The sequence below is a fragment of the Myxocyprinus asiaticus genome, chromosome 9, assembly GCF_019703515.2.
Source record: "Myxocyprinus asiaticus isolate MX2 ecotype Aquarium Trade chromosome 9, UBuf_Myxa_2, whole genome shotgun sequence".
NCBI lineage: Eukaryota > Metazoa > Chordata > Actinopteri > Cypriniformes > Catostomidae > Myxocyprinus > Myxocyprinus asiaticus.
The window spans coordinates 184,395-204,341 of record NC_059352.1 but is presented as its reverse complement, the minus strand read 5'-3'; the positions used below and the strand labels follow the sequence as shown (position 1 = coordinate 204,341).

The following is a 19,947-nucleotide window of genomic DNA, read 5'->3' as shown; positions in this document are numbered from 1 at the left end:
AACCCCCTTAAATAACACTTAATTGTGATATTCTGCAACTCCTTTAATTTTAAGGGAAACTTTAGGGCGTCCTTAAGGGAAAATTACACTTACGGTGCTTTATGCAACCGGGCCCAAGTATTTTAAAAGTTCATATGTGGTGACGTTTCTGCAACAGCCCCAGAGCTCTGATGCTCGGTGTATATGTCAGCATCCAAATTCACTCACTCAGTTCATTCACTCACTGCTGAAATATAGTGCACTCATTGTCATTCACTATATAGGAAATAGTGAATGATTTCAGACACAGTGATCGATTTTGATTGCATAAAAATTAATTAGTATCAATATTTTATTGAAATGAGACATTTTTGATTGCATAATAACAAAAATAGAGGATCAGTCGGGGTTTTGCCCCATTTTTACCCCCTATTTTCAATGTTTTGAGTAAAATGGTTGAGTCCATTTTCATTAGTGTTAGGCTCGTTTGAGATGTCAGACGCCTCTCCTTGAAAGTAGATGAAAGCAGGCTGGTGCAGTCAGGGGAGGAGTGAAATAAGAGCAGTCAAGTCAGACAGTTCTCACTTCTCGTAGAGGATCAAGTGCTTTGAGGTCAAAGGCAGATACCGCGTGATTCACGTTTAAGTGCTTTGTTGTTAATAAAGTGGATGCAAGGAGTCACGTGACGCCATGCGAGGATCGGACGTATGAATGGCGAGCTCTGCGCACTTTGCTGGTTTTAATACTTTTTATGTCATAAACCGGTGTGATTCGGTACACCCTGATTCATAACTGTTCTAGGAAGACAATATGTCAAAGAATTCAAAATCCTCGGGCTCCGGAGACATTAAAAGACACTTATGTGCTCAAGCTGAAGCCCTTCTGGAGGCCTTGAGCCCGGGACTCGATTTGGACAGTGCGGTGGAAAAGATTCAGCATCAACTGTCGAGTATGTCGGCAATGCTGACAAAGGAGGATCTTACTGTAATATGTCGATCGTTCACTGCCATGGAGGCTAAATTCACTGAGTTGGTTACAAGAGTGTCGGATGTTGAGAAACGGATCGATTAGCTGCTAATCCGCTAGCGACCAAGGTGGACTTGGAACGCATTTGGGAAAAGTTGGAAGACTTTGAGAATCGAAACTGGCGAAACTACGTCCGAATTGTTGGAATTCCTGAGCGAGCAGAGGGTCAGAATTATGGTGGAATTTCTGGACGAGCTCTTCCCTCTTAACTTGACTGTTCAAGGAAGCTGGGTGCCTTTTTTTTGTGCTGGTTCCGTCCAGCAGCTGGAGTTTCTTTTGTGGAGGAACACACCTTCGGGACAGTTATGCGGATGAATCTACACATTCTTTGTGTTTATTCTGCTTATTGGCTGGAGTTTGTTTTGTAGATTTTCTTCTGGTATGTTATTCTGTCTCACAAAATTTGTATAGAAGCACCGGACTTGAGCAATCCGATGGCAAAGTTGTCGCGGGGGCTCGCGTAGGCATACATGGACTGTTTGAGTTTAGAGGGATGGACGCCAGTTGGCACTGTCATGCCCCAACCCATTCACATTCCACGTGGAGAGAGTGAATCCACTCATATTGACATTTGACATATTAGAAAAAGACTGTGTCAAAAAAAATATTATAAAGACCACATTCCAACATTAGTGTAACAATCAAACCCCAAACCTCCCCCCGAACCAAACAAACGTGCGCGTTAATCCTGCACACGACAGCGCCAACCGGCATCCATCCCTCTAAACTCAAACAGTCCATGTACGCCTATGAGAGCCCCCACGACAACTTTGCCATTGGATTGCTCAAGTCTGTTGTTTCTATACAAATTTTGAGAGTCTTTTTCTACCATTCCATTGGAATTAATAATGCTTTTAATTCTCTTGATTGTGAGATAAACTTGGAGGAGCTTAGCGAGGTAATTAAGGCCTTACCTACAGGCATGGCTCTGGGGCCAGATGGCTTTGCCACCGCGTGTTTTAGATCTTATGCTACAGAACTGGCTCCACTTTTGTTAGAGGTTTATACGGAATCATTAAAGAATGGAAAGCTTCCACCAACCATGACACAAGCCCGGATCAGTCTGATTCTTAAAAAGGACAAAGATCCAAGCGAGTGTAAGAGTTACCGTCCAATTTCCCTGATCCGGCTAGATGTTAAAATATTGTCAAAAATTTTGGCTAATCGATTAAGTAAAGTTATGACATAATTTATACATATAGATCAGGTGGGGTTTATTCGAGGCCGTAACTCTTCTGATAATGTCAGGCATCTCATCAATATCATGTGGTCAGTAGCGAATGATCAGTCTCAGGTCACTGCCGAAAAGGTGTTTGATATGGTAGAATGGGATTATCTTTTTACGATTTTGGAAATTTTCGGGTTCGGGAGTACTGTTATTGGATGGATTAATTTACTTTATAGACACCCGGTAGCAGCGGTACAAACAAATGGACTAATTTCAGATTATTTTACTCTGGATAGGGGCACTCGGCAGGGTTGCCCTCTTTCCCCATTATTGTTCTGTCTTGCCCTGGAACCATTAGCAGCTGCGATAAGAAAGGAGGATGATTTTCCAGGGGTGGTGGCGGGAGGTGTGACGCATAAGCTTTTGATTTACGCAGATGATATTTTATTATTTGTCGCAGCCCCACTAGATCTATGCCTTGCCTCCACAGAATTAATAATTAGTTCTCGGGATACAGAGTTAATTGGTCTAAATACGAAGCTTTATCTCTGACAGCGTACTGTCCAGTAACGGCTTTTCAGCCGGGCACCTTCCAGTCATTTCCACCTGAGAGAGCCCCTCCCTGGTTTTGTATTAACAGGAAGTTCTTGCCCCTATTTCACCATTACAAAGCCTTTCTATCAAACTAACCGGAGAAGTTAAGTTACACCCCGTTATCTCGCATTTGCACTCGGTGTGGACAAAAGTGTCCAGAGTGTTTAATTTGGACATTTATTTAAATGTTGCTTCGAGCATATGGCTGAACCCAAAATTATGTATTAATAAGTCCCCTTTCTGTTGGTCAGAGTGGATTGTGAGGGGGTTTACTACACTCGGTGACCTATATGAGAGTGGAGTATTGAGACCTTTTGAAAATTTGGTTCAACATTTTGGGATTCCCAGGTCTCAATTCTTCAGGTACTTATAGCTGCGCCGCCTGAATTATACTAATTTTGGGAGTAGTATACACCCCCCTAAAGCGGCAGATACTCTGGGAGAGGTGATTACTGCTTTTGGAAAAGGTCATGAGGCATCAGTGTATTACTCCCTGTTAATTCAGAGTCTGGGAGATGGAGCTTTAACTTCTATTAAGAGATTATGGGAGAAAGTTTTAAACTTGGTATTGGAGGAGGGAGTGTGGACTAGGATTCTTAAAAAACATCAAGTCTGAATCTAGAGATGCAAGGGTGCGCCTTATGCAATTTAAGATTTTACATCGATTCTATTGGACCCCCTCTAGATTGTATAGGCTTGGTCTTAAAGACACACCCACCTGCTGGCGATTTTCTGTTGAGATCCAGGAATTCTGGTTGAAGGTTCAGAGTTTTGTGTGTGACATGTTGGGCGCTCAGATTTTGTTTTGCCCCAGACTCCGTGTTTAGGGTGACGTGGCGGTCATCAATGTGGGGAATAGACACATAGAGAACTGGGTTCTGACCAGTTAGGGTGATGATCACCAGGCAGATTATTTTGAGGGGTTGGAGGTCAGCTGGAGCACCCCTATTTCAAGGGTGGTGCACAGAGATGGGGAGGGTGGTGGCTTTTGAGGAGGTGTCATTTGGAAGACGGGGTAGCTTCGATTTGTTTGTTGGGATATGGGGCAACTATTTGGATTTTTTGAAGGGCTCTCGGGGTGGGGCAGTGGAGAGAGTAGTATAGTTTTAAATGTGTATGATTTTATATATTTGTGTGTGTGTGTGTGTGTGTGTGTGTGTGTTTGTCTGCTTTCTTTTGTGTATATACTCATGTGTGACCACAGAGATGTTTGTTGGGGGTCAGGGTTGGGAATTGGGAGGGGTGGATGTGGGGTTTAAATGTTGATTGTATGTATATATGTTTTAGCTTTTCTTTATTATTGTAAGAATTAATAAAAAAAAATTAATTACAAAAAAAATAAAGTGGATGAAATTTAAATTGTTGCATTTAAATGAAAATAAATACGATAAACAAAACACTCTATGTACCTGATATTTAGTTACCCCCATAAGACATGTCATTCCATAAATATTTTGTTTAATAAAGACACATATTTATATATTTCAGAAATATGATACCAATCACATATCCCATACAGAGATTGCAATGTCAGAATGTTTGGAATATTCACATATAATTTATACACATAGAAACATGATATTAGAGATAAATATTAGATATTAGAATAAAACATTTTAAAAGAGAACAAAACATCATGGTTGTTTAAGCCAATGAGCATTAAGCTGTGTCTTCAGCAAGTCATTTCCCATAGTGCTTGCAGTTCGCGCAGCTCGAAAAAGCAACTGCGCTGCCTGCCTGCTACAACTGCGGCTGCCTTGCTCTCACAGGAGTATTTTTGACATACGTAGTCATGATATCACAGCAAGTAGGACAGATTTCTAACCGGCATGCACCTGTTGGTGATCACCGGTGATCGGTTCGGTTCAGAACTTGCTCATCTCAAACGAGCTTTATGAAACGCATGCTGTTTTTTCTTCAATGACTGGATTGGATCATAAGCAGAAAACATGAAACATAAGTAGCCTACTGTCGCTCACATGTCGCATGTTTTAAAAATGCACTCTTTTAACATTTTAAAATGTTTTTCTTGTAATGTTCTAATTGCAAAATAGACTGCAGAAGATGAAAGTTGAGTTTTTAAGATTTAAGCTTTAATTTGTTACCAAGTATGTGAACATTGATGAAGTTTTTGATATCAAACAAAGCATTTGTTTTTTAGCCACACTCAAACAGCCCACCTGTTGGCCAGTGACAGTTAACAGGTTTAAAGTGGGTGTGTAAGGTGGCTGCTGTAGCACTGCCATTTTCACCAACAGCCACCAAAATTGGTACATCTATATTTCTCATCAAGCCTAACAGCTTTCATACTCACAGTCATTAGCTTGCCCAACAGGAAGTTGGCCATTTTGGATTTTCTGAAAATCGCAGGCTCTGAACTTTTAAATACTCATCCTAGGGCATTCATGTGACTGGTACCAAATTTGTGCAACATCATGCCAAGAAGTGCCCTCTTTAAATGGGCATGTAAGACGGCCTCTGTAGCACCCCCATTTTCACCTACAGTCAGCAAAATTGGCACATATATAGTTCTCACCAAACCAGACATCTTTAATAATTATAGTTATTAGCTCCGCCCAACAGGAAGTTGGCCATTTTGGATTTTTTGGAACATTGCAGTCTATGAACTTTTAATTACTCCTCCTTGGGGATTCATGTGACTGTCACCACATTTAGACAACATTATGCCAAGACATTGAAGATGCTAAATTGTGAACAGATTTTTGATATATCGAACAGTGTTCCCATGGCGAGGCGTTCAATTAATGGCGAAAAATGGGAAACAGGAAGTGTCATATCTTCTGTGTGCAATGTGTGATTTACATCAAAATTGAGATGTATGTTTAGTCTTGGGGGCTAATCACATGGATGTGACTATTTTGGGTCATGGTCATAGCGCCACCACCTGGCAGCAGGAAGTGTGGCTCTTACAACAGACTTTAAAATAGTCCTCTCATATTTACTCAAATTGCTTCAAAATTGTTTAGAATAATGTCAAATGCCAAATGCATGTGTTCACTTTGCATTGTTTTCTGAAAGCCACCAGGTGGAAATGGACCAGTTGTGTTTGGGCCCATCATCGCTGCTTCCAGCTATATTTTACCAATAATATTGGTAGTAAAACCATAGTGATAATACAGGAAAACAAAAACTATGGTATTAAAAATCATAATTTTGTGGTTATTTTGATTTCACTACAAATACCATGGCATTTGTAGTAAAACTTTAGTAACCACAAGATTAACCATGGTTACTATATGGATAGAGTATACTGTATTAAAACTATGGTTTCCACCAAAAACATGGTTACTTACTTTTCATAGTTATTACAATATTACTATAGTAAAACCATGGTTTCCATCAAAAAAAAAAAAAAAAACAATAATTAAAATAAAAAAATGGTTAGCCTAAAACAATCATGGTTACTACAATATTACTATAGAAAAAACATGTTTTCCACCCAAAACTATGTTACTACCGTCTACAGTGTTGGTAGCACTTTATTATAAGGTTCCATTTGTAAACATTAGTAAATACATTAGGTATCATGAACTAACAATCAACAAAATATGTGTTACAGTCGTTTATGTGTTTACATGTTTAAAAAAGAAAATAAAAAATGTAATTGTTAATGTTAGTTCATTATACAACTAATGTTACCATATACAACTTTTGATTTTAAAAATCATATGTTGACATTAACATAAGCTAAGATTAATATGCTGTAAAAGTATTAATTCATGTTAACAAATGGAACCTTATTTTAAAGTTTTACCACAATAAAACCTTGATACCCACAAAATTGTTATTTTTATTACCATAGTTTTCGTTTTCCTGTATTATCACTATGGATATGATGGTTAAAATGTGGTTATTGTAGTAAAACCAGGCTCCATAGTTACTTAGATTAATTATGAAGATTTCAACGACCTACATAAACTGGAAAATAAGTACACGTGTTTTGTGTGCAAATAATTCTTTATTAAACGTTTGGCTGATAAGAGTAAGTGCCAACAGGGCAAACCTTCATCTTTCCTTTACTCTAGTTAGTATCTTACTGCTCATGTGAAAGCAGACATTGGAGAAGCTTTACAGCCAATTAGCCATGATGAACTCGAATACAAACGCTTTAATTCTCTCGACTGTTCTGTGTCAGTCACCAATACAGAGAAACTGTCACAGCTTTATTTTCTGATGTGCATACATACGGATGTATCAAAACATACACACAGGACAAACGCCATACGTGTACAAAAAAAAAAAAAAAAAAGCAAATACAATAATTGCTGTTGTAAACAGCTCAATGTGGCACAATCAGAGTCTCGCGATAGCTCACAACGCGGTGACTTCTGTTCATAGTCTCGCGATAGCTCACAACGCGGTGACTTATTTTCAGTCTCGCGATAGCTCACAACGCGGTGATTTCTGCGCAGAGTCTCGCGATATCTCACATCGCGGTGACTTCTATCGGCTCTCGTCGTCCAATAAAATGACGCGGTTTCCGCTGCGCTCTTATTTCACCCTCAGATTGAGAAAGAAACGCAGCTCGAGTTCCGTCGACACGAAGTCATCGGAAATAAAACATTAAAAACAAAACATTTCGTGTTTTTAAAGCAACGTATTCATTTTTGAGGAATCCACTTTTTCGTTTGCTTTTTTTGAAAGTCTTATCGACAGGAATCGCAGGACACGGCAGCAGCAAGAGCGATATACCGGCAAACAAAGAAACCCGATTGTCCGCGACATCAAACCTCTTCACTCGTTAGTTATGAGTCATGTGGCCGTCGGTCTAGATCAGCAGGTAAGCCGGTGCCGATGGTGGATGTTTCGGGTGTGTTTTGGATAAAGTTGTTAATCTGCGGTGCGTGTTTAAGATGGAGGTGCTGCTGCTGTAGATGAAGCGGATGATGGCGGAGCTGCGACGCGTCTCCATGCGGCGCGTTTATTTACAGGGTCACACGCGTCTCTATGCGATGCGTCTCCATGCGGGGCGTTTATTTAGAGGATCACACGCATCTCTACGCGACGCCTCTCCATGCGGCGCGTTTATTTACAGGGTCACACGCGTCTCGTTAAAAGGCGTTTTAGGCCGGTTTGATTTGAAAAATCTTTGTGTAGTTTTAAGTGTGTATTGTAACATTCAGTCAGTTCGCAAGAAATAAATCGAGATTGACCAGAAAAACTTTCCGATTGTGAATTCCGTTGCGCTTCGGGCCTGTAATTAAACCGCTTCTCGTGTTTAATCCGCTCTTGATTTGACGGTAATTTACTTTCACGGATGTTTATCAAGACATCCGGTACATTCTCATTCCACCGAGAGACTTCTAAAGAAATTACAGTTTTTATTCATTTGGTTTGTCAATCTTATTTGTGAACCGGAAACAAACCGGCGTGAAAATACTGGTTTTATAACATCATAAATCTCACAAAAACAATTAGTGCTATTTATTTGACAAAAGGTTTATTTAATATTTTTCTGAATGTAATTTGTGTTGTAAATGTTGACATGATCTAATTTACTGTCTCAGATCAGCTTTTATTTTGCCTTTTCTGGACACATTTGTGCTTTTGTATGTCGCAGCTTTAATCATTTATCAAGTTAGTTTCTCCTATTTTTATATTGACATGTTTGTTTTATATACTCCAGTGTTTATCAATTACAGTTTAATCTCTTAATTGATCTTAGTTTTGTAGGCAGTCACTGGCTGATTAAACGAGCTGGTTTTGATCCTGGTTTAGGGTAACCCTCTCCTGGTGTGCTTTAGTACAGACCACATGTGTTCGTGTGGCAGCACCGCGTTTATTCTCTTCACATTGACCTCATTCAGCTTCAACATCATCTCATTTCCTTTCAGCTCGCTGTCTTAGACTTAAACTCCGCTGATGTTCAAGGGGTCCCTGGAAGTGAGTATCTTTTCCTTGTTCAGATTGACACTTCTGCAACTCCTGCTCTGTTCATGTCATTTCAGTCCAGAAAGAGTTGATTTCTGCTCTAGATGATAAATGAATGGTATCTCTGAGACACTGTTTGCCATTCTAACAAAGTCTTTCTGTCACCAGGACGTTACATTCCACCTCATTTAAGGAACAAAGAAGCTTCCAAAAATGGTATGTAAACCTCCTCTGAGCTCTTATTAACTCTGGCATGCCCAGTTAACCTGTACAAAATTCCAGTGACATGGACTTAATGTTTTATAAAAGAGAGAACAGCTGTGTCCCAAATGACACGCTATACACCATGCACTTTTAAAATATACTATGCACTCAGCCATGTAGTGTATAATTTTTCAAAGTGTCGTGTTGTCCCAAATGGATCCCTTTACGTTTTTTTACTACACGGAAGCATTCGCCATTTAATAGCCAACGGAAGTGACGTTTCAAATCCAAGCGTTGTGTTGCCACTAGCATTAGTGCACCATCCACCCTCAGTTCACCATTTATTTCACTAATATACATATTCACACAGCATGATATGATGGTAAAGCGTTCACCTCGCTTTTGTAAGGTGCTGTCTTCACAGAAGTTTTGCTAGTTTTTTTGCTAGTCATATTCCCCATTATTTACAATTGTTTTGCCAGATCACCATTGCTGCCGATAACTCCGCCCCTTCCACTATGTATAGCAAGCTGTGAACACTTAGTACACGAAGTCTCCAACATTCCACACTTGACGGTTGAAAAAGTGCATCATCCGGGTACTCGTAGTACATTTGATTTTTCTCCCCAATTTGGAATGCCCAATCCCCAATGCGCTCTTAGTCCTCGTGGTGGCAGAGGACGAATCTGTTGCCTCTGAGACCGTCAATACACGTATCTTATCACATGGCTTGCTGAGCGCATTACTGCGGAGACATAGCGCGTGTGGAGGCTTCACGCTATTCTCCGCGGCATCCACGCACAACTGTGCCACGACTCTAGGCCAATTTGGTTGCTTAGGAGACCTGGCTGGAGTTACTCAGCACGCCCTGGATTCAAACTCGCAACTCCAGGTGTGCTAGTCAGTGTCAATACTCGCTGAGCTACCCAGGCCCCCCCACACTACTTTTGTTGCATTTTCAGTGTAAACATACTACTTGCACTTCAAAATGACGTAAATAGTGTAGAAGTGTGCAGTTTGGGACGTGCCTAATGTAATTTTATGATACAAGGTCTTTATTTAAAGATACCCATTACAGATACCGTTTGATCTGTCTTGAGTGTTTGCTTCCATCTATGTGCCAGTGCACTGCAGGTGCCTTAAACTGTGTAAAACAGAGTCCTGAGACCCTGATTGAAAAAATATTAATTTCTCCAATGGCACCAGTGATCGGTACGCCTGCATGAAAGGAAAAACGTGTGCCAAAATCCAACCGAAGCTTGTTTGGAACATTGGCCATGACCAATGAAGGAAATTTCATCAACAAATATGCATGATAACATGCCGTTTCATTCATGATCAATTTCCCCAAAACACTCTCGGAATAGTTACTAACGTTTATGCTGTCACTTGGTTTATTTTGGCCACATGTTTGCAAACAGATTCCAAATTTCCAATATGCCATTCACAGGCATTAGTCAGAGGGATGGGCAAAAACACCAGAAGGGTGCCTAAATATCTGGAATAAATAAGTCCAGATGCTCCTGAAAAACAAATTCTCCATGGTTTTCCGTTAATGGTGATATTTGCAGTGGCAATTTTACTTTTAATTTTCAAACAAATTTGCAACTGATTACAGAATACCTAACTGGGGCCAAGAAGTGGGAGTCCAACTTTACTAACTGCTTGACTCTCGACTGCCATTCCCAGTGCAGAAAGATCAACTCCCGCTAAAGGCTGCAACTGAAGACTGAATTTCTAGTACATTGAAGTTGACTAACACGGCCCTCTTTCTGTTGAACAAAGATTCTCCTGGCGGTTGGGATAATGGAAGTAGCAATGGCTTTGTGAATGGCTACCATGATGGCCGTGACAACCGCATGAATGGGGGCAACAGTTTTGGTGGCCGTGGTCCTATGCGCAATGACCGTGGTGGAAGAGGAGGGTTCAGGGGCATAACCAGTGGCCCCTACAACCCCATACAGCCAATGCAGAATGCAGGCAGGTGTCATGGAAGAACAGAAATACAAGATGTATTCATGCCTTGTTTTTCCTGCTTTATTTATATATAAAAAATTCTGTCTTGAATAGGGTTTGGCTATGACAACAAAGATGGAGGTGGATGGAATGCCCCAAAAGACAATGCCTACAACAGCTTTGGTGGACGCTCTGACAGGGGCAAATCTTCTTTCAATGACCGAGGGTCTTCCTCCAGGGGACGGTGAGGGTCTTTTATTTTCATAGAATGACCTATTTTATAAGGCTGATGGCAGTCTCTGTCACTTCTGGCTTTTTCTGAAGTGTTGTTATGCTGAGCAGGTATGAGCGTGGAGGTTTTGGTGGAGGTGGAAACAGCCGATGGGTGGAGGACTCCAGAGATGAAGACTGGTCCAAACCATTGCCCCCCAACGAACGCCTTGAACAGTAAGTGTTGCTCTAAGGTTGCCTTTACATTCTGCTTGGAAGTTCTTACTTGTGTGTTCAGAATTGTCATTAAAATGTGATGTGTGGTCAAGCTCCAACTTGACTTTTTAACCCTTTATCGCTGTTCGGGTCATTTTATCAAAAATGTTTTCCCTCATCTGAGTGGTTCAACACACAAAAAGCTTTGCACTTGAAGTGTTTGGGGGGGGGGGGGGGGGATGGGGAGTGCAACACATCATGTTTGAGTCAGATTTGCCTCGCCATAGGAAATTAATGGTTGAGACTATAACATGGAGCAATTATTCAAATAAGATTAAAAAATCTGCCACAATTCAGAGCACGCTCCGACATAAAGCCACAGACAATAACACATCCACAATGCAGAACACACGTGTTTAATTAGCGAAGACTGTATCTCAGACTTTCATTGATTTCATATCAGGTTAATGATATTTTCTATTTCCTAGCTTTACCTGTTACATCTCGTGTTTTGTGGATTTTTTTGCTCTACTCTTTCTCTGTTTGGGTGCGAGTGTTAAGTTTGTGCTCTGTGTGTGTGTTCCTGGTGCTGCTGATATACTAATTGGTTGCTCCACCTTAACGATTGCAATTGGTGGTTCCTGATGGAGCGTTTTACAAAATCCTGGCGCTGCTGCTCAGATGCGAGCTGTCACGACTTTGGGCCAGTTGTGTTGTCCCGTCTCCCCGCCATCCGCCAGACCAAACTGTGTGTGTTCCTGAGCCAGCGTTGTCTAAACGCAGTACTTCATGTGTGGCTGTTATTCCGCCTTTGAAAACTCTGACTAGTCCTTTGACTTATAGCAGACAGGTGTAGGGGGTGTCCTGCCCTTTCTGTTTGAATATAATTTGTCCCTGTTTTTGGTTAGAGTAGTTGGGTGAGTATTTTTATATTCTTTATTTTTCATGTTCTTTCAGGGAATTTACTTGCTTTCATTTCTAGATTCTGTTTATTCTTTTGGGCCAGGGGTATCCCTGAAGTCTTCCTCCCTGCTGTTTTAATGTCTACTTGCAATAATACAATAGTGTTGAATTTATACGCTGGTGTTCTCTATTAGTTGGTCTGACAGGAGAGCAAAAGTGTGCCCTTTACCTTGTTGCATTTAGGATTAGGTTAACCCTTAACCCTAAGGGACGTAACACTACCCCTAAACCTAACCATCACACAAGCCTGTGCGCATTACTAGACTCGAAGATAAAAATCATCTGACCCACGTAGGAGCCTTTTTTTTTTTTTTTTTTTTTTTTTTGAGGACATTTCGGTCACATTTGACCCAAACTGTAAACCTCTAATGAACCGTGATTAAGGGTTATGGCAGCAAGTGTCTTTTAAACCATAGTTTTGCTTTGCTATTCCACTGACATGTTTTTCCACCTGTTTTCTTGCAGTGAGCTGTTCTCTGGAAGCAACACAGGGATTAACTTTGAGAAATATGACGACATTCCTGTTGAAGCCACGGGCAACAATTGTCCTCACCATATTGAAAGTGTGAGTCACCTAATCCATATCTCATGTGGAGTTGAATTAAAAATGAATGTATGGCTTCCAGTTAAAGGGTTTGTGTGTTTATGTAATACAGTTCCATGATTTAGAGATGGGAGAGATCATTATGGGTAATATAAACCTGACCCGCTACACGCGCCCAACTCCAGTCCAGAAGCACGCCATTCCAATCATCAAGTCAAAGAGGGACCTGATGGCGTGCGCGCAGACAGGTCAGACATCATTAGCTTAGCATATTGGCTTTTCTGACTGGTGAATGGTTGGTTGAAAGACAATTGGATGTTTTTGTTACTGTTACAGGTTCTGGTAAGACTGCAGCCTTCCTGCTTCCAGTGTTGAGTCAGATCTACACCGATGGACCAGGAGAAGCCCTACAGGCTGTAAAGAACAGTGCCCAGGTACTACTTCCTGTTGTGTTTGTCTGGGAATGGAGGAAAAATCCACTCTTCACCCATGTTACCCATGTGAACTGAGCACATTCTTTTCCATAGGAAAATGGGAAATATGGCCGCCGTAAGCAGTATCCCATTTCACTGGTTCTAGCCCCAACAAGGGAACTGGCTCTTCAGATCTACGATGAGGCCCGGAAGGTAATAACCAGCTTGACCAAACCAGGGTTCATGTGGATCCTTAAAGTCTTAATGTCTTAAATTCAGTTTTCCAAAATTTACAGCCATAAAGTCTTAAATATCTTACATGATACAACAAAATTCTTAATTATCTAAAGATGTCTTAAATTTGGGGGTGGAAAGACAGGAATTGTGATGACTTAATGTAATTATCAAACTTCAAAAGCATACGATGCAATTAAGTAAATGCATGCGCTGCGTCTTTCAGAGTGAAAACGTGGCATTGTAAGGTTTCTCCAAGCATGTGGGGGCTTGTGAGTGTTTCCAGCTGTTGCTGAGCAGGTCGCAATCATTAGGCCATATCGAACATTTATGACAAGCGATTACTAATGATCACCTGTCGATGATATAATGTTAATGAATGAATGTTACATTTATATAGTGCTGTTCAGACACTACACTCAAAGCGCTTTACACAGTGAACAGAGAACTCTCCTCATACACCACCAGTGTGCAGCATCCACCTGGATGATGTGACAGCAGCCATAGTGCACCAGTACACTCACCACACACCAGTTATTGATGGAGAGGAGAGAGTAGAGTGATGCAGCCAATTCATGTATTGAGATTATTAGGAGGCCATGATTGAGAAGGGCCAATGGGGGGAATTTGGCCAGGACACCAGGGTTATACCCCTACTCTTTTCAAGAAGTGTCCTGGTGTTTTTAACAACCACAGAGAGTCAGGAACTCAGTTTAACGTCTCATCCAAAGGACAGTGCCTTTTTACAGTATAGTGTCCACGTCACTATACTGGGGCATTAGGACCCACAGAGACTGCAGGGTGAACACCCCCTGATGGCATCACTAATACCTCTTCCAGCAGCAACCTTAGTTTCCCCAGGAGGTCTCCCATCCAGGTACTGACCAGACTCAACCCTGCTTATCTTCAGTGGGCAACCGGTCTTGAGCTACAGGGTGAAATGGCTGCTGGATATAAATGACAATGTTTACTTTTAATTGTTTATATTGTAATTACGTTATCAATTATTGTAGAAGTGCACATTTTATTTCCCTTATCTGTTTGAGTGAGCAGCTGGAAGCAGTGAAATGCAAACATTTCAAAATAAGAGTTCCCGGTGTATTTTAGCCTTTTAAACTAAAAAGTTCCGCTATGTGAATTCCCCCATTGGTATTTTGATCTGGAATTTAATTTCATTTTGGGCTCTTGTAGCCTCAGTCTGGCCCTCCCCATAACAGGAATGAAAGACTAAGAACATTTAATATAGGCTACCAGTTTTAAAAACTATTGGCAGATTAATTGCCTTTCAACTCATTTTCGTATCGGCAAAATCCTATATTGGTTGACTTCTAAATTTTATTTATATAATGGCACTATACATAAACCAATTTTAATGTGATATATTTGTGGTGAACATGTCTTGAGTATTATAAACTTGCATATCCTGCCCTGTTTTACTGATGATCAATGTTAAGGACATGTTGAATGTGTGCCCCTGCCTATTTAAGAATCTGTGATACATGATTTATTTTGAGATTGTGTTGGTTTGTTTTGGTATGGGGATACGGTATTCATTTTATTTGTTCAGGTCTTGAAAAAGGTCTTAAAGTCTTAAATTTGATTTTAAAAACTCTGCAGCAACCCTGCAAACATCTCAATACTTCCTTCACATTGATCATTTGAATTGTTTCATCTGTAGCATTTTGTCTTTCCCACATCTAGTTTGCTTACCGCTCTCATGTTCGGCCCTGTGTGGTGTATGGAGGAGCTGATATCGGGCAGCAGATTCGTGATCTGGAAAGAGGCTGTCATCTGCTGGTGGCCACACCAGGTCGTCTGGTGGACATGATGGAGAGAGGCAAGATTGGCTTGGACTACTGCAAGTAAGCCAAGGATCTATGGAGCTTTGTTCTTCTCTGGATTGTGTTTTGATTTGCTCTCCATTTGTCTTACGATTGTGCGACTCCCTCAGGCCCGTTCAATTGTAATCCAAACTAATCCACCCATTCATTCGGTTATTCAAATGGCTGTTACCTTTGGCAAAGAAGGGTGTTGACCTCAATTTACATGTTGTCACTGTCTTTGGCATGGTCTGACCTCTGTATGTCTCTGTCATTAGTTACTTGGTGCTGGATGAAGCTGACAGGATGTTGGATATGGGTTTTGAGCCACAGATCCGCCGTATTGTGGAGCAGGACACCATGCCTCCTAAAGGTCTGCGTCAGACCATGATGTTCAGTGCCACCTTCCCTAAGGAGATCCAGGTGAGCATTTCAGAGGAAATGTCAAAGACCTCATCATCGGGGCCTGGTTAGCTCATAGAGTATTGACACTGACTATCACCCCTGGAGTCACGAGTTCGAATCCAGGGTGTGCTGAATGACTCCAGCCAGGTCTCCTAAGCAACCAAATTGGCCTGTTGCTAGGGAGGGTAGAGTCACATGGGGTAACCTCCTCGTGGTCGTGATTAGTGGTTCTCGCTCTCAATGGGGTGTGTGGTAAGTTGTGTGTGGATTGCGGAGAGTAGCATGAGCCTCCACATGCTGTGAGTCTCCGCGGTGTCATGCACAACGAGTCACGTGATAATATTCGCGGATTGACGGTCTCAGAAGCGGAGACAACTGAGACTTGTCCTCCGCCACCCGGATTGAGGCGTGTAACCTCGCCACCACGAGGATCTACTAAGTAGTGGCAATTGGGCGTTCCAAAATAAAATAATAAAAGACCATCATCATTAAAGCATCAGGATTGATGTGGCTTAGCTTGAAAGGCTAGTTCTTTTTATCATTTTATTTCAGTTTTGGGGTTGTCTGAGTTTTGGTGTCTTGATGTTTCTTAGATCTTGGCTCGTGACTTCCTGGAGGAGTACATCTTCCTGGCTGTGGGCAGAGTTGGTTCCACCTCTGAGAATATCACCCAGAAGGTGGTGTGGGTTGAGGAAAATGACAAGAGGTCCTTCTTGCTCGACCTACTCAATGCCACAGGTAATTTAGTTTGATGGCTCCTAAACAGACTCTGTAACATTCATCTGACTTTTGAGATTAATTTTGAAATGACCATGATGGCAGACCACTCTTCTCCCTGCAAGTGATGCGTTTGAGGAGTGTTGTTAAATAAACAGTTGACTTTAGGCTTTGGATGAAGTCTTTAAGGGATTAAGTACAATGGAAATTGAGGTTCACTGAGCTATCACATCCTTGTTTTGTATTAGTCATGTAAATGTTCCTGTAGTCCTCCCATACTGCAGTAGAGAAGTGATGCCTGCTTAACCACCTCCTGAACTTAGAGCTTCATCTTTAGCAATGTAAACTATATAAAGAAATAAACTGAACCATTTTCTTGAAGCTCATCATGAGGTCTTATTTTATTCAGTCATTCCGAATGAGGTTCAGGACAATACGGGGGAGAACGTAGAAAAACCTGGTGAGTAGGGACGTGTTAATCTCTCCACTGGAAGTGGAACAAATGCAAGTCTCATCTCACTTTATTTTGCTTGAACATTGTTTGTCCTCCAACCATTCCCCCCCTCATGAGTTGGTTCTGGAACGTGTTAGAACTTAAAATGTACCGTTAATTTTTTTTTTTTTTTTACCCCTGATTTTTGAAAATCATGCACCTTTCCAGTGGTTCATTTGTGCAGTTGGATCGGTGCATGAAGTGGCATGCAACCGATGCCATGTTGAAATTTAAAGCTACAAGACTGCTGCATTTTTACTTGCAATCAGCAAGAAAACATGTGGTTGTTCAGCATGGCTAGGGGTGCAGTAATCTTTTGAATTTGGCATAAAATTCACGTCCGTGAGATCCAATTGCTTGTCCCTAGTGATGCACCGAAATAAACTTTTTGGGCGAAACTGAAAAATTCTAGAACACGGGGACGAACTCCGAAAAGAAATATTGTAAATTAGACTTTGTTTGGAATAATTAAATTCCATAAAATGTGTATTGTGTTAATTACTCTACTGTTGAGCAAAATGAACAATAATTCCAGTAGAAACTTTCAGAGATGAAGCCAGTTCTGTTGGCACATATAGTATATATTTCACATTGTATGTGGACATGGACTGGATTCTGAAGTGGATCTGTTCACTTGAGTTGTGATAGGATATCACAGTACTCAATTTAAATATTGTAATTTATTATTATTATTGGTTGTTTTATAATAGTTATATAATTATTATACAAGACAATTTCAGGCGTCCTTTTGGTAACTTTAAAACCCTCTAGCTTTTATTTTGGCGGAACACTCCAGGAAGAGTTTCTGTCTTGGCTAATTTACAGTAGTGTAATATGCTTCTCATTAGATGATCTTCATTCATTAATAACCAAGAGAGTGATCACTTCACTTCTGAGGATGTGGACTTTAATGTTCAACATTTACAATGCTTTTGCTCCATGTGATTTGTTTAACAGATTTTAAAGCCAAATTTTCAACATCCAAAATTTCGGTGCATCCCTACTTGTTAGTTCTTGTTTGCCATTCACTAGCTTCAATTATTCAAAGGTATGGACAGAAGAGTTTTGATGTCAGATGTTCATTTGTCTTCATCTCATTGTCTAACAGGTAAAGAATCTCTGACATTAGTGTTTGTTGAGACCAAGAAGGGAGCTGATGCTCTTGAGGACTTCCTGTACCGTGAAGGCTATGCCTGCACTAGTATCCATGGTGACCGTTCCCAGAGAGACCGCGAGGAAGCGCTCCACCAGTTCCGCTCTGGGAAATGCCCTATCTTAGTTGCCACTGCTGTACGTCATAGTCTTTGTTTCTTTAATTTCTCAGATCATTTGTGTGATTTTGGTGCAGTTCTCTGAAACCGTATTGTTACACAGGTGGCTGCTCGTGGTCTGGACATCTCCAATGTAAAACATGTCATTAATTTCGACCTGCCTAGTGACATTGAAGAATATGTTCATCGTATTGGACGTACTGGTCGTGTAGGCAACCTTGGTAAGGGCAGAGACTATTTGATTGAACTATTTGCTAGAGCATAAATAGTGTTGTAGCACATTGTTTAATATCAAAGCCCAGTGGTGAAGTTGTAATTCAGTGTGGAGCATCACTCTGTTGTCTTGTCAGGTCTTGCCACATCATTCTTTAATGATAAGAATGGCAACATCACCAAGGACCTGTTGGACATCTTGGTGGAGGCCAAGCAGGAGGTACCATCTTGGCTGGAGAGCCTGGCCTATGAGCACCAACACAAGAGCAGCAGCCGTGGACGTGCCAAGAGGTAACGTGTTTTTCAGCGCTTGTTTCTGTCCAAGTTTACACTTCTTTTTACAATCCTCCTCTGGGCACCTTTTATTAAGATGTTTTTGTCTGTCAGGTTCTCTGGTGCTTTTGGTGCCAGGGACTACCGTCAGACCAGCAACAACACCAGCAGTGGAGGCTTCGGAAATCGTGGTGGCCGTAGCGCAGGGGGCCATGGTGGAAACCGTGGATTTGGTGGCGGTAAGTGTCAGAGCCTTGATGGCTTTTTGCTTGGGGATCTCTCCCAGTTATCAGTGTTGATGCATGAAAATGTTAAGTCTCAGATGTCTTCCGTTGCTGTACTTTTCAACTTACCTGTTATTTCTGGTCCTCAGGTGGCTTTGGCAACTTTGGCTACAACAGTGATGGCTATGGTGGAAACTACTCTCAGGTGGACTGGTGGGGAAACTGAGACTCCTTCCCTTGATCTTTTCACCCTCCCTCCCCCCCCACCCCCCACAATTACAGTGGATCACCATGCCAAACACACTGAATGGAAACCACATGTACCATAGCCAGACTATATTACCCTGTGTAGCTTTGAAGAACTTTGCAGTACATTACCAGCTTTGATTCTCTAACCGCATCCGGAAGACTGTCTTTCCACAGGATACGGGGATGCCAGGACAACTGGAGGTTTGGCTGTAGCAGGAACCAATCTCATGATATGCTTCTCCATAGAGAAGGGGGCTAAAGGAGAAAGAAAATTTGCTTTAGATGCTTGGATTCTAGTTTTCCACTACATCTCATTTCTTTGTGCAAAATGAGAATCAGTTGTTTGTAAATGTACTGTGCCTTTAAATTTAGACTTGCTGTTTTTTTTTTTTTTGGTTTTCATTTTAAATGTGCAGCTGACTCTTGGCCTACTTTGTCACCCCCCCCCCACCCCCGTTTATTATTTTCCCCTCAAATGATTTGTTTTGGAAGGCGCAAAAAAAAAAAAAAGCTTGGATGTAATCAAACCTTGGCAAACTCTGGGATGGTCTCACAACTTCATTTTAAACTTAAATTTATAATGGGGTCATCAGTGCTGTTGTCACAGACGCTATTGGCTCTTACCCTCTTGCGTAGTAGATGCCTATTGCAAGAGAATTAAAAATATAATGCTGAAAGGAAAAGATCTTGCTCACTCTATCCTGGAGAGGTACCTATTAGAGACACGGTAGTCTTCTGAAAAAAGAAACCAAGCCATTCCAGTATATAAACATAAATTTTATTGTCGAAGTCATTGAACCGTGCCTGCCTCCCATCAATCCACTTGCTAATTGAGGCAGCTAGTTCAGTACCACAAACTAGTTCAGTGGAGTTGAATTGAATT

At 41.2% G+C, this 19,947-nt stretch overlaps 1 protein-coding gene across 2 annotated transcripts; it reads left to right on the top strand.

Moving 5' to 3' along the window:
• The first annotated feature begins 7,230 nt into the window (after positions 1–7,230).
• ddx3xb (DEAD-box helicase 3 X-linked b) lies at positions 7,231–19,091 on the top strand. Of its 2 annotated transcripts, XM_051706090.1 has the most exons (19): positions 7,232–7,568; positions 8,623–8,671; positions 8,828–8,875; positions 10,649–10,843; positions 10,934–11,063; positions 11,162–11,266; positions 12,674–12,773; positions 12,865–13,000; positions 13,089–13,186; positions 13,280–13,378; positions 15,101–15,261; positions 15,498–15,642; positions 16,218–16,362; positions 16,751–16,801; positions 17,943–18,124; positions 18,209–18,326; positions 18,456–18,609; positions 18,706–18,830; positions 18,965–19,091. In XM_051706090.1, exons 1-19 carry the CDS (start codon positions 7,536–7,538, stop codon positions 19,039–19,041), a joined length of 2,151 nt encoding a protein of 716 aa, XP_051562050.1. In that variant the 5' UTR covers positions 7,232–7,535; the 3' UTR covers positions 19,042–19,091. The 2 variants fall into 2 exon arrangements, with proteins under 2 accessions (XP_051562051.1, XP_051562050.1); XM_051706091.1 differs by lacking the exon at positions 16,751–16,801 and having other exon boundaries at positions 7,231–7,568.
• The last annotated feature ends 856 nt before the right edge of the window (positions 19,092–19,947 follow it).

Excerpts from the sequence above, each read along its gene's own strand:
- ddx3xb (XM_051706090.1), top strand. The coding sequence starts at position 7,536 with ATGAGTCATGTGGCCGTCGGTCTAGATCAGCAG. Across the intron at positions 15,643-16,217 it reads CCTTCCCTAAGGAGATCCAG|ATCTTGGCTCGTGACTTCCT; the intron begins GTGAGCATTTCA and ends GATGTTTCTTAG. Across the intron at positions 16,802-17,942 it reads GGAGAACGTAGAAAAACCTG|GTAAAGAATCTCTGACATTA; the intron begins GTGAGTAGGGAC and ends ATTGTCTAACAG.